This window comes from Macrosteles quadrilineatus, unplaced genomic scaffold (genome assembly GCF_028750875.1).
Source record: "Macrosteles quadrilineatus isolate MER2022 unplaced genomic scaffold, UCM_ALF_1.0 Scaffold_2__2_contigs__length_208266976, whole genome shotgun sequence".
NCBI classification, from domain to species: Eukaryota; Metazoa; Arthropoda; class Insecta; order Hemiptera; family Cicadellidae; genus Macrosteles; species Macrosteles quadrilineatus.
The window spans coordinates 147,496,162-147,511,497 of NW_026542595.1; the positions used below are offsets into that span (position 1 = coordinate 147,496,162).

Below are 15,336 nucleotides of genomic sequence, written 5' to 3' on the forward strand. Positions count from 1 at the left end.
TGCTGCCACTGATGTTTATGCTATCGTCGTCGTCGTCGTCGTCGTCGTCGTCGTCGTCGTCGTCGTCGTCGTCGTCGTCTATTTAAGCTGTCGCGAGCGATCGGCGCAGGTGTAGCTTCATGCACGTAGTCCCGAAGTGGAATGGCAGTCGATCACCCGTGCTGCCCCTTAAGTCGATTTCCACGTTCTCGAACGCACTCTTGATGACGGGCACGTAGTGTGGATCCGTGAAATGAACGGTCTTGTGTGCGCCGTACACGTAGTTTGACGTATCGATGTTGACGATCTTCAATAACGGCGCCACCGTATCGCCAACCAATTGTGGCTCGACCAAATCGCAATACACGTACATGTCACCCGGCAGTCCGGCTTGTATGTTGGCCGGCAGTTTTGCTTTCTTGTTGCTCTTCAAGTCCGTCTCGGCGGGATCAAACCCCATCTGCAGCGCGAGACCTGTGCTCAATTCCATTTGTACCACGTGACTGCGAATCGCTATATCCACCACTTTGGTGTTTCTGTCGTAGACGAACGTGGCGTAAAACTGTAAGCTTTCCATAGTGTTTATCACACGTATCAGTTCTTCGATATCTTTGTAGTTGCCGGGCTCAACGTTGAGAATTTTCACCTTGACTTTGTTGGTTTTGTCGGAACCACCGGTGGCTATGTCGCTGAGACCTTCGTAGTAGATGAATATTTTCGCGTCTTTGCCCACCGTCAGAAACGAACAGGGATAATGCGCTTCGACCAGTGCCACTTCCCATTCACCGTCCGTCAGATGTATCGACGTGGGCAGTTGAGTGATATAATTGGCCACAGTGTTGTTCGGATAGTAGTTCATCGAACTGTTACTGGGCAGTGTCAAATAGAACTGACTGTGTTTGCTCATTTTTTTTTATTATTATTATTATTTATTTTTTTTTTTGCTGATGCGTCTCTTATAATTGTTTAACTTCCGACGCCGGTATCCAAGAGTTAAACTCGTTACCGTAACCTATCCACTTGACGAGGTAACGCTTACTGCGACCGACACCTTTGGTGTCAAGTATTTTATCGATTTCGTACAGACGGTCCGGTGGCAGAGTGATCTTCTGCAATTCTTCTTCGTAGAAACGACCGATCAATGGTGATCCATTCAAATCACGCAACAAGTACAACGGCAACGGATTATGGCCGTATTCGCGGTCCACGACAAACACTTCTTTACTCCAGTTCGTCTCGTATCCTTTGTTGAACGTACCTTTTTCCTTAGCGATGCGCACCGTGTCACCCGCTATGAATTTCGCCTTTCTACGCTTAGGCAATTTAGTCTTGATGCCGCTGCCACTGCCACTGCTGTACATGTTCTTCCACACTCTATAAACGATTTTCTTATCTTCTTTCTTCACGTCTATCGGCCGTAAGCCTCTGCCACCGTCAGTGCCCAAACTTCTGTGTGCACTTCGATTGTAGGCGTTCACCAGTTTTTGTAACACGTTGATGTAACGGTGCGTGTTTTTGTACGTGAGATAGCGCCACATGCGTGATTTCAAAGTGCGATTGACACGTTCAACGACCGCCGATTTCACGTCGGGGTTCTGTGTCGTGACGTATCTGACATTGTATTTTCTGAACAATTGTTTCACCTTGGCGCCGGTGAATTCCGTACCCTTGTCCGTCTGCAGACATCTCGGAGGTGTGACGGTGGTTTTTTTAAATATGTTCTCGAACGCGTTGGCCACTTCTGCGCCGCTCTTAGTTTTCAACGGCACCACGTACAATCTTTTACTGAACACGTCTATCGCCGTCAACAGATAATTGATTCCGTCGTTGAACGCACTCAGACCGCGCATGTCATTCAAATCTGCTTGCCACAATTCGTCCGGACCGAATACAACGTAACGGTTGCGTGCGAATCGTTTACGCACCGGCTTGTGCAATGTGTAAGTGTCTTGTGTTCGTAACCAGTCCAACACCACTTTTCGTGTTGTCTTTTTCTTTTTCCCCTTGTTATTGTTTTTCTTCTCAATCCCGTCACGAATCGCTCGCACTAGAGGTGTGACGCCACCGTATGATGCCGGATCTTCGGGATCGTAGTACAATCGTTCCATGATTTATCCGCACTATGGTGAAAACGGTTCCCACCTGTCCAACGGTGAAAGTGATTGATCTCTATCTTGCTGTTGTTGTGTTCGTTGTCTTCGATGAGCCGCCAACGAGGGTAACGGTGACGTAGGTGATAGCGTCCGCTGCTGATTAACGTAAGCAGAACGTAAACGATCGCGCATAGGTGTTCTCGGTGCCGACGATATGATCGGACTACTTGCCGCAGCCGACGCCACGTCACCACGTAACGATCTGTATCCCGCACCCAGATACTGTAACGCCGTTGAATTGTTTATATACTCCTTGGGCACATTCATGTCGCGTAACGCGTTCATGACTTCGTACCAACCGGCGGGCATGTAATCCACCATACGGACTCTCACTATGCAGTGTAATATGTCCACGATGTTGGAATCGGGAATTTTTTCATTTCGCACATACACCGCAAAGTCCTTATCCCAATTTATCACACTACCTTCGCGGACGATGAATCGTAACAGATTACGCAAATCCGGCTTGTACGTTTTAGAAAAAGTGTCCACTATCTCCTCCACTGTACCGGGTGGCGGCGACGACGCTGATGCTGCTTGCAGTAATGATGCTGCTGCTGCTGATGATGATGATGTTGATGTCTCTATGATGGGAATACTGATCGGTTGTCTATTGACAGAGGCAAAATGTAAAAATCTTTGCAACACCTGTTGATATTGCTTCCATTTTTCGTAATCGCTCAAAGTTTTATCCGTCAATATGTGATGCATTTCATTATCGATACTGTTGCCTCTGTCATCTCCGAATCGATTCGATGACGACTTTATATTATCATTGTTGTTGTTTTTGTTGTTGTTGTCACCACTGTTTCGTAACCGCTCGATCAACTCTTGCGGTACGACGACCATTTTCTTCGCGTACTCCATTATTATTGTGGGATGGATTTATGAAGTATGGCTTGTAGTACGGTGCTCAACAGTATGGGCAGTAGGAAACCGCCTCCTTTCTGTACTAGATATTGGCGTTTCTTAGCCCAAGTCTCACCTCTTTTTACCAATCGTCTGAGATTCGTTTTATACTTGTTCAATTGTCTCTTGCGTTTGTCAGACACCGATACGTTACCGCGTAACAGGTTGTATGCGCACTCGCACACCGACCGTATACGACTGATGTCGCACACCTTTAACAGCGCTTTACGTTCCTTCGGTGTAGCGTGTACGAGTGCCGACAGTAGAGCCGCGTCTTTCCTCACACACTGCGACATGACGACTGATACTTACCCGATGTGGATGTGTTCTATTTATTATTAATGTGGCCCCTGCTACCACTAATCTTCGGTAGGTATACAGAATTAATCGGATCGTCCGGAAAGATAGTCGAACGAATGCGCATCTCATCCGGTGTAGATTGTTTTAAGTCTATCAGCAGATATGCGTGTGGATCGCGTGTAGCGTCCGCGTATGCTTCCTCTATAAATTTAGTATTATCCGGATAGATTTGACGAGCTAAATGTTTTATCTGAGCCCGATCTCTAGGGTTCTTAAAACACACTATGTAATGAGCATTAAGGGAAATATCTCTCTGACCGCGACCTTGATGAAACAGATTCTGCGTTATAAAGAAAACACTCAAGCTTTTGTGATGTGATCCTTTAGTAAACAGATCCACCACACTGCTGTCTGTTTCACGCATCATATCGTCCACGATGATCAAATTAGGTACACTTCCGTCGAAATCGTTCATGTCTGGCAGACTGTTTCTGTACTGGACAATACCTCTGCCTCTGCTGCCACTGCTACTGCTCTGTTGGACAATATCATTCGAGTGCGGATGATGCCAATATATGTTAGCAAAATCCGTATCACAAATTTCATTTGAGTGATCTATGAATCGCATGACGAATTGTGATTTACCCGAGCCCGAAGGGCCGGCTACTATTGCCGAAAACGGATGTTTCCACCTCAAGTCCATTTTGCTTACTGACTACACTAACAACACCACAAACTAATTTATGATAATTATTTATAACAATAGGGAAAAAGGAGTGTAAATAAAAAGACTATTTGATTATGCTGTGAACGTGACTATACGTATTGACTTACAAAACCTATCAAAGTTACAATTTCATTTTAAGAAAATTACAATAATCATTAGTTTTTTGAGGTTAGTAAAAATGATAATAAAAACAGTTTTGTACATTAATTTAAATTTATTTCAAACAAACTCCAATGGAGTATATTTACTGCCAGCTGGAGCGCTTCTTCTGACGAGGCATAGTCGATCACCGAATCCCCTGTTGTACTGCTCAATGCGTTGATCTGTGATCGCCTCGTTAAAGCGTCGTGGTAGGTAGACACGGATGTAGAGCTCATCGCCGAGTAGTCCTTCCAGCACAACCATGATAGTCTCTCCGTACGGTGTGGTCACTCGTTCGAATTTCACAATACGATAAGCGCACTCTTCACAAAGATCGATGATCTTCGTGTATGGCGTGTTTAATTGCAAGGCGTTGAGTTCATTTTTTAAGTCCATCACATCACTGCTGCCTCCACCTCCACTACCACCGACACTGACTGACTCGCATTTCGGCATAATAAATGTTTTAGTGAAAAAAGTTTAAGTCAAGCAAAACTGTACACACGTTCGATCCGCACAGTGGTTAGACGATGAATGAATTGTTGTAGAAGCAGCGACAGCGCAGTGGTGGGGTGAAGAATGCAGGTGTGTCTCAATATTTCTCAGAATCCACCCCTGTAGGAGAGTCTAGCACAGACCGGTTTTTTGTAGTTGTTTCTTTTTGTTTCGTCCCCTCGACTGCAGCTGCGCATCAACACGTGGCTTCTTGGAAACGCTGCTATTGTTGGTATAATCTTTTGTCTCATCCGATTGCATCATCTTCTCTGGTGCCACAGAACGTTTCTTCCTTTGTTTTATTCTTCCGCCGTTTTCGATTGCGCAATCCATTGGTCGGCGCCACGCGGGTAGCGGCGTCATTGACTTTGTCACACCGTGTATTTTCGGGACTCCTGTCAAACGATCGACCCATAAATTCTCTAATTGTGACAGTAAATGATTCACACTGTTGTATATTTTATCTCCTTTCTTTTCATTCAAATATATGCCGCAACTGTGTGTTTGCACTCCTTCCTCAAATAAATGTAATTTCAATAAAACTCGCCCTCGATTAGCGGGATTCTGTACGGTGTATTGAAAATCTTCGTCAATCCACGTAATGGCTGGCGAATCGTTAGCCGATCTAAACACCCATCCTTCGTCTTGCCCTTGACCTAGTTCATCTTCTTTTTCTTCTTCTTTGTTAATTTCACTACCAATATCAGCTTGCACATTTACATCACGAGTCTTCTTCTTCTTGTTGTTATTAATTTTCTCCTGCTTATGCTGTTGCTGCTGTAATTGTTTCAGCTCAAAGTCTGGCTGCTCCACATGTTCTGTAGAAAAACCACTGATTGCGTTATCCTCCAAAGCTTGTATCTCCTCCATAATAAAACGTATTGTTTTTTTCTGTATCAGCAATATTAGACATACCGACGTCACCAGTAGTAGTACTAGTAGTAGTAGTAGTCATAGTGAACATAACACTATGAACGCACGACACGAGTTTACTCAACGCACTCACAGAACTAACTGAATTGTCGGCGGTTGTATCATGTGATATTGACACCACCACTAGCGTTTTGCTGCGGGTAAACCAACAACTAATACTACGATATGACGTCATCACAAGGTGACGTCAGGACCTAGATACGTGGGTGGTCCAACTCGAAAACTGTACAGCACGACATTGCACCTTCCAGTTTTCTCGTTACAGTGCACTTAACTCACTAAAGCTTAGGTGGTCTTTAAAAAGACCGTTTGACGCCGAAGGAAAAGGGAAAGGAAAAGGAGGCGAGGTGAAGAATAATGATATAATTGTCTTTTTATTTCTTCAGCTCCTCGATTTCATCATAGAGTTCTCTCATTCTCTTAGAATCATCTGCCCACCAGCTCCATTCAAAGTCGTCCCTGGGCTGACGGGACCAAATACGAAAAAATTTAATATGCAACTCTTTCTGCTCCTCCAGCAGCCGAAGTAGAGTCGCCTGACGTTCCCGCTCCCGCTCCTCTGCCACAGCGCACGCCTGGTGTAAATCGGCGTCGTCTATATCGCTCGCCCACTGTTGCTGTTTCTCTTGCTGTTGGTTGGCCATCTCGTGTGAACTCCAAACCCTATCTGAAGGTAGCGGATGAGTAACGCAGTATAGCCAGAGAGAGGGGGTGGGGATAGGATGCACGACGCAGAAACGATGGAAGTTTCCACGAAGGTCCAGTGGTAAACAACACGTGTTCCTTTGTTGGCGTAAAGCGATGGAATGTTCCAGAAGGTTATCCATTGTTATATTGGACTAAACAATGCCTATAGAAACTCTACTAATGGATCTGTCAATCATCCGTTAAGTGGATTCCTTTGTATCCTAGGACCAAAGGGAGTGCCTACGATAAAAGCTTTCCATTGTATCGAAAGATCAAAGGGACAGCCGCCAGCATCTTGCTCCGTGGGTGGTATGGCACATCCGAGGGGTGCAGGATGGGACGGACGAGACGATGGGGGGGGGAGGTGCCTTCATGCCTGCGTGGTCTGGCACATCGCTCCGTGGGTGGTCTCAAAAACTAAACGGTGCGAGTATGGACCATCTAGTTTTCTCATTAAAGTGAACTTAACTCACTAAGGCTTAGGTGGTCTTTAAAAAGACCGTTTTATGATGAAGCAGGAGGAGGATTAGGGGAAGGATGATTTAAATTCTGTTTATTTCTTCAACTCCATAATCCTATTTTGAAGTTTTGCCCATCGTGCCATATCAGCATCATGATGAGCCCACTCTACGTCGTCCCGAGGCTGGGAGCACCAAACATGCTCTATTTTGTAACTCAGCTCTCTCTCCTCCTCCTCCAGCAGCTGAAGTAGAATCGCCTGATGTTCCCGATCCCGCTCCTCCGCCTCGACGCACGCCCGGTGTAAATCGGCGTCGTCGATATCGTTCGCCCACTGTTGTTGTTTGTCAGCCATCTCGTGCAAAGTCCAAACCCTAACTGAAGGGAACGGGCGAGTAACGCAGTGTAGCCAGAGAGAGGGGGTAAAGAATGTGCGACGCAGAAACGATAGAAACTTCCACGAAGATCCAGTGGTAAACAACAACAGGTGTTCCTTTGTCGGCGTCAATCGAAGGAACGTTCTAGAAGCTTTCCTTTGTTAGTGAACTAAACAAAGCTTTTTAGATGCTTGTCAAGATTTGCTCACCTTCGTCAAATGTAATAGTCTTACTAAAAGCTTTTAGAAACTCAAATAATGGATCCATCAATCACCTGTTAAGTGGATTCCTTTGTATCCTAGGATCAGAGGGAGCGCCGACTACACCTCTCTCCGTGGGAGGTCTAGCACATCCGGAGGTGTAGGATGTGCAGGGGGAGGGGGATGTGTAGGGGGAGGGGGATGTGCAGGGGGGGGATGTGCAGGGGGAGGGGGATGTGCAGGGGGAGGGGGAGGTGCAGTGGCGTGGGGAGGTGCATGGCGGGGGAGGTGCAGGGGGGAGGGAGATGTGCAGTGGGAGGGGGATGTGCAGGGGGAGGGGGAGGTGCAGTGGGAGGGGGATGTGCAGGGGGAGGGGGAGGTGCAGTGGGAGGTGCAGGGGGGGAGGGGGGGGGAGGTGCCACCGTGGGTGGTCTGGCACATCACTGCACATCAATTGCACATCGCGCAAGGTACCCATAACAATACTACTAATGTGTTGTCGGACCACGCGGATCATCCGCGTTATAATATCACTATAATAATAATATCACTATTATAATATCACAGAGATAGTCACCCCAAGATAAGCGTAATTGATGGTTTTTGGATAAACTAATAGCTTTATTGTCTATTAAAATGTGTTTGTGTCCGTAAAAGCTAAATGTGTAAAATAAAAAGTTAAAATATATTGCATGTTAATACTAAATTTTATTTCTTATTTCGGATTTGAATAGACATTGCCATTATAATCTTTGGTCATAAAGCTAGAAATAACAAAAATTTTAAATTGGTAATTTATTTTGATAAAAATGAAGAAATTTCTATCAGGCATTATCACACCCTGTTTTTATTCTTAGAGTAAGGTACCCTGATACTCCAGTTCATTTTTAAGAATAAAATCTTTGAAAGAATATGTTGTAAAAGAATACTATGATCGGTTAAGTTTCAATTACTTTTTAGGGAATGAATACCGAGAGTAATAACACTGAAATGTATATATAACACAATATTCTTAACATCATATTATGCTGCTATTGAGACCTGAGTATAATAATACGTTTTAGATCTGTTGCTGATTGTGATGTTAAAAAGTCTACGGGGAACGTTATAGACGTATCGGACTTTATAATGTTGGATCATTGGTCTCCTTGCAATTTATGACCTTCTTCAATCTTCTTTTGTGTGAATCCACATGTTGCATTCGATAATCTCTCTTTCTTGCATTTGGTAATGAAAAAGGTGAGGTTACACAATATTGTTTATCAAAGGGTATAATAACCATGCATACATACCATGCTTACATGGTTATATCAACCATGCTCTAAGAAACCACAAGACTCAAATTGCATTGTTAATATAAATAATGTTTTTTTCTTTATTGAGTACATAATATATATTATATCATTAAATATGATTAAATATTTTATTTATACAAAAGTTTTTGTTATTCCTAATGACCTTATCTTCTAAAGAGTAAAAATATAAATTCTAGCCAATTGTAATTGCATATAAAATGTTAGTGTTAAATTTAGAAAACACCCTGAAATCACAGTTATTAATATTTTCCATGGTTTTGCGTAGCTCATAAAAACACATCACCGGTAAATATTTTTTAGTTTTAGTGTTTTTTGACAAATGTGATTCTATAAGTCGTAAGATAAGAAAAACGGCTCACTTGGCTGGGATACTTGAGTAATTGAGAATCAATTTCCTTTTAACTATTTTTATTATACGCCATTTTTGTATTCGGGTGTGCTTTTCGTTGTTTTTATTAAACACCATATATACTTCATTAAAAAATAATTTGTAAATATTACACATGAAAATTTTCCTGTTTAGACAATAGGAAGTAAAATACAGATAAATAGCTCAATTTACTCAAAGATTTTAATCATTGAAATTGTCATTACTCTATTGTTACTATATCAAACACGCCTAAACGTTTCTTTTTGTTTCAAGTTAACAAACATATATGAACACTACTATGGAGTTAAGTATAAATGTTATGTTCATCATAGTAATAAGCTTTGGTACATCCTGATTTTTCAGATGGAAAGTTTTGTCCTAGGAATTGAATTTCGCCAATCACCGATACTTTAACTAATATGCTTTACTGTGCAACCGTGTGCAAACATTTGGTATTTTGTGAGACTTTGCAATCCCAAACACGTCAAGCTTCAATAAAAAAAAACACTAAGCTTATTGTATTCTGAAAAATATATCGGTATGAAAACACTATTGTATTTTACTGATCACTACAGATTATATAATTAAATATTTAAGAGTTTATATATTGCAATCATATTCCCTGTTTATATCTTTACATTCAGTACTTTATACATATTACTTGATTTAACAATGCTCATTTGCAAGTTGTGTATATGTTGGTCGGCTAGTGTTACCAACATAACTAAACAAAACCACGGTTGCCACAACCAGCGGACCCTTCCTGCTTCACCACGATATTCATTTACTTAAAATACTGTACAACTATTGTGTATCACCTGAGTACAGTAAAAAAGGCATTTATACATCTATACAATGAATAAACTAATAAATATTTTTATCAAACTATCGATTTAACCATTATATAACTATATGAAATTTTTTAACCTGGATTTTCTACAGTTTCATAAAAGATCAAATTCATTTATTCAATAATGATGTTATAAAACTTAAAAATTATTTTTACGGAAGAATAAACCAATTGAGTGTTTATTTAAAAAAATAAATCTTCTCTTATGTAAAATAATATGATTTAAACTACCATAATACGTATTTTTATTGACACCATTATTGTAAAGAGGATCTGTAGTAGCACCAGGAGTTGACTTAGGGTGGACAATAGTGAGCCAAAACAACCACTTCAGCACCGCATTGTCGTCCTTGAAGAAACTTCAACCACCGAACAAATAACGAGAATACTCAGACCTGTTCTGTTCCAATTTTATATATATATATTATTATATATATTACTAAGCAAATCAAAATACCACAGTACCCTAAAAACATTTTATTTTATATTACTTACATGTTTCGGACATTAATGCCATGATCACAGTATAGTATATAACCTATTATTTTATTGATTTTTTGAAATACTTAAATTCTATCTCCCCAACAATTAAATTTACGATGGAGACACAAGAAAAGAAGATAAATTTCTTAGACATAACAATTACTAAAGAAAACGATCGACATAATTTCAATATATATAGGAAACCTACCCAAACTGACCTAATCATTCCATTTGAGTCAAACCATCCTTGGCAACACAAAATTTCTACATTCAAATCAATGGTATTTAGATTAATTAACATACCAATGTCTAAAGACAACTTTGAAATAGAAAAGAAAACTATAAAAAGAATTGCAGGAACAAATGGATACAAAGAAAAAATGATTGAAAAATTAATAAAAAATGAAAAAACAAAAAGAATGAAAGTAGAAGAACAAGAAAACGTAAAGAAAGAATTTATATGTATTCCATTCAGCTCATCCTTAAACAAAACCTTAAGAAAGACATTACCGAACTCAAAATTTAAACTAAGTTATAAAACAAGGAATAACGCTTTCAACATAATACAAAAAAGAACAAATCCGATACCCAACCCACCAAATGTATATAAGAAATCAGGAATTTACAAATTATCATGTAACAACTGTGAAAAATACTATATTGGTCAAACAGGTCGAACATTTGAAGTCAGATACAAAGAGCATATACAGGCAATCAGATCAAACAATATGACAACACAAAAATCCTCATACGCCGAACATATACTTCAGACCGACCATACATACTCAGAAATGAATAAAAATATGCACATTCTGGATATTGAAAATAAAGGTGAAAAAATGAATACAAAGGAAGACTTTTATATTTATACTCACCATATTAATGACAAAGACAATTTACTAAACTTGACACAAATTCAAAATCAAAACGTAATATTCAATGAAATTATACATCTTAAAGAAAACACCTCCTTCCCTTAATATAAAAGTTATCACCTGTTCTTTAATAAGAAATATCTAATAATGTTTGTAAATAAAAGAAACTAATAGGTTATATACTATACTGTGATCATGGCATTAATGTCCGAAACATGTAAGTAATATAAAATAAAATGTTTTTAGGGTACTGTGGTATTTTGATTTGCTTAGTAACATTTAAAGTAGCCCTCATTGATGTATACAATAACAAAATATTATATATATATATATAAAATTATGTATAATAATATATATATATATAATAAACACAAAACAAACACTACCCTCACATAGTCATCTGTCAAATTTGTTACCCGCAGAGAAAGCCAAAGGACAAAGATCCTTACGTTACATTTGGGGAGAATAAAGCACCAGAATAAAATAATTCGACCATAGAGTACAAATTGTATTTTTTTCGTTTGAATTATTTACTGAGAAAAAATTATTATACTAAGTTAAAGAAATTATAGTAGTTTCTGACTATGGTTCTGCCTTAAAAAGGATAAAATACCCGCCGCAGCAAACCTGCCGACTAAGCGAATTTCCATTTGTCTGAATTGGTGTTCAGTTAAATATATTTTAATAACATTAGGTTTAACGAGTACCTAGGTTTGCTGCCTCAATGAAACTAATAAAGTGTGTTTTTGAGCAAAATATTGATAGCTTAGTACAAAATAAATAAATTTGCCAAGTTTGATCAAAATATATCCATAAACAAGCAAACTACAACATTTGACAATATTCTCCATAAGAATAACATGGGAATTTTTAATTTACAAATTTTTTAATTTTCTCCGTTACTAATAATCGAACAAAAATACTTTTATATACTAAATTATTTGTTTTTTTAAGCTCTTTAAAAAGGTCTAAAGAGAAATCGGGAAATTTTGTGTTTTGAGGGTCAAAAGTGAGAAAACCCAATTTTTACCCCATAAAACCCCTCGTAAAGCCCCGTTCCCATGGTCCGATCCTGCTGGTTCGCGAACTCATTCAAGTTTATCCCACTTTACACCTTTAAACCAAATTTCATCAAAATTGGACAAAAATTACTCAAGTTATCGCGTTCACGGACGTATATATATATATATATATATATATATATATATATATATATATATATATATACATATATAAAATTTGAACGAATGGTGTTTTTGGCCTCTGGGGACATCAAAATGAAAAAGTAAATCGGTCCCGGGTCTAGGTCTTACCGTGCCACCTACGGTAATAGCTACTTCCCTATAAGGAAATTCGCTAAAACCTTTTTTTGCAGTGCGCCATAATAACTTTAACAATGCAACTGAATACCATATATGCCGAAATTATAAGAGCTAGATGAATACTTAAAAAAATATTATTACAATATGTCTTTTAGCTGTGTATTAGTATGTTTTAGCATAATTTTATTTTTTTCAGTATATTTTGTGTTCTTGAATGATAGCTATACAGAAATATTATTTAATATAAAATTACATCCAAGTGAATGTATTAGCCAACATAGTTTAAAAAATATTTATTCCACAACTGTTCTTAGTAGTTGTGATAAGTAAAGTCCTGAAGGTTTTAATATTACTCTTCACTGATGTTAAAACTTTCTAACGACTAGACTAATAACCCTACCGTTCGAACATTGGTAAAGAAGTACCATGTTTCTGTTCAGACTGCCACTACCATCGAGCTATTTTACCAAGTTAAACCAACTAGTTACAGTAGCTTAAAACCAATGGGCTGTAATGTAGTTTGAACATACTCCTTACTGATTGTTCATCATTTTTATGATTTCAACAATATTGAATGCATGTACAGGGTGTCCAACGATAAGGTGTTTACGTTTGATTTTATATTAATTGCCCATTTATGCACCGAACATTTTGAAACTTAACGCAATGTATAAAGTAGTTTCCAAAAATATTCTGGGTAAAATCTGCTCCCGACCCTTTGTAAAAAACAAAGTGATGGCATATACAAAAATAATGCATTGAAAACATAAAAAATTGCGTTTTTGGTTTTGTACAATGTATTTATTTTCATTTTTTTATTTTTTTTATTTTATTTTTTTTTAAGAGGTTGGCGGCCTCTTTTAACCTTGCATTTGCCCGTCCACATAGACTAAGCGCCCGTGCGTGGATCGTTTACAGCAAAGCAAGGAGTGAGCCGGTACAGTACAAAGGTGAACTGTACTGATAAAATGTTATCGGCAGTGACCAGGATATAATAATATAACAAATAATAGGATAAAATAAAAAAAATAAAAATGATAAGATAAATAATAATAGGATAATAGATAAGATAGGATGATAGGATAATGATAGGGTAATAATAGGATAAAATAATAGGGTATTATGTAATATCACATTCTAGAGAAATTAGGCTTTTTTCAGGGAACTCGAACGTAGCCTAAAAATGAAAAACCTAAAAGTAGAGTCCAAATTATTCAAACTTTGATCCATAACCAATTAATAGGTATAATTAATTTATTTTGTATAATTAGTCAATAACACGATTCAAATTGCCACCAGTTTGTTTCTACTAGAGTTAGAGATCTAAAACCTTCACAGAATATTTTTCAAACTTACTTTATAAATTGTGTAAGGTTTCAAAATATTCTGTTATTAATGGGTAAGAAATATAAAATCAAACGTTTAAACCTCTTCGTGAGACACCCTGTATGTGTCAACACTAAAATAATGCGTTGACTTATCTTCATTTATAGGTTTTTTTTACTTGTTACGTTTGTTACGTCCACGTTTTCAGACGTGGTGTCATCAAAACGAGCACCACAAGCTTGAGTTTATAATAGGATTAAATAGTGCTGATGATTTGTCATTTAATAATAACATCAATGTTATATATTTGTTTATTGTTAAAGGAATCAATTCAAATATAAAAAAATATTTTGTGCTGTAAAAATATGGCTAAACACCTTATTGCTTTAAAGGCTGCAAAGCCTTGAGGTCCTCAGGAGTAACACTTTCTGTTTGATAAACGTGTTACTCTATATTATTAAATACAAAACTTAATGGAAGTTTTCAAACAGTAAGGAAAAAGATACTCTAACATCGAGATTAATCAGATCACTATTACAACTAAAAACGACACACCGAAGTAAATTTGTTTCACGTTAGATTTCCCTATCGATATTTGACATGATTTTAGAAGATTGCGGGTGAGGTTTCATATACTGATTAATTGACAAATATTATACAAAATAATTTTTAATTATTTAATATTTTAATTTTTTGTCACTTAAAAAGTGTTATATACTTCTTTTATTATTTCCTCAATTGCCCTTTATATTGATGGCTAAAATAAAGAAACTATTGAAAACAACTTTGATATGTAGGTAAAACTTGGATTCTAATAAATTCCAAATACGTCCTCCAACACATAAAAAAATGTAAAATTACGATTTACCAAATTCGCAACAATGAATTTAGGCTCTTGCCATCCTATAGCTCTCAGTCAGTTAGTAGGAATATGCAATAAAATCAGATGAGATAAAAGAGTATAATTTCTCATGGTCGAAAATTTGATTACAAAAGTAGCGATGAGATGTATACGTAGAACTTTTTTAGACCAAAAGTTTGCATAAAAGGCGAGAGACCCTTGGCAATATTTCATCCCAGCCTCATATTCTGAGGCTCTTATAGATTAATGGTAATACACAGATCTGACAGCAGTTCCTGGAAAGTGTTTCCCGCAGAACGCGACTGCACGGGAATTATTTATGATGTCTGAGTGCATCGAGCGTGGTGCACTAACGCTTCTTAGTCTAATAAGTACAACAATTAAGCTTTAGAACGGATTAAAATGTCCAAAAGAGATGTATTAAACTATTTTAAAGTTCAAAGCGGATTATTTGGAACAGCAATACTTGTACAATTACAGAATTGGAAATAAATGGATGGAATTAAATGATACCAGGGAATAATTGTAGGATAAAATTGTATCCTCATATTATAACTGTTGTAGTAATAGTA

General features: G+C 38.0%; 1 protein-coding gene across 1 annotated transcript; it reads right to left on the reverse strand.

Moving 5' to 3' along the window:
* Window positions 1-935: 935 nt before the first annotated feature.
* LOC128985013 (uncharacterized) lies at window positions 936-2,087 on the reverse strand. Its single transcript, XM_054404386.1, has one exon. The coding sequence runs from the start codon at window positions 2,085-2,087 to the stop codon at window positions 936-938; it is 1,152 nt and encodes a 383-aa protein (XP_054260361.1).
* Between the last annotated feature and the right edge of the window lie 13,249 nt (window positions 2,088-15,336).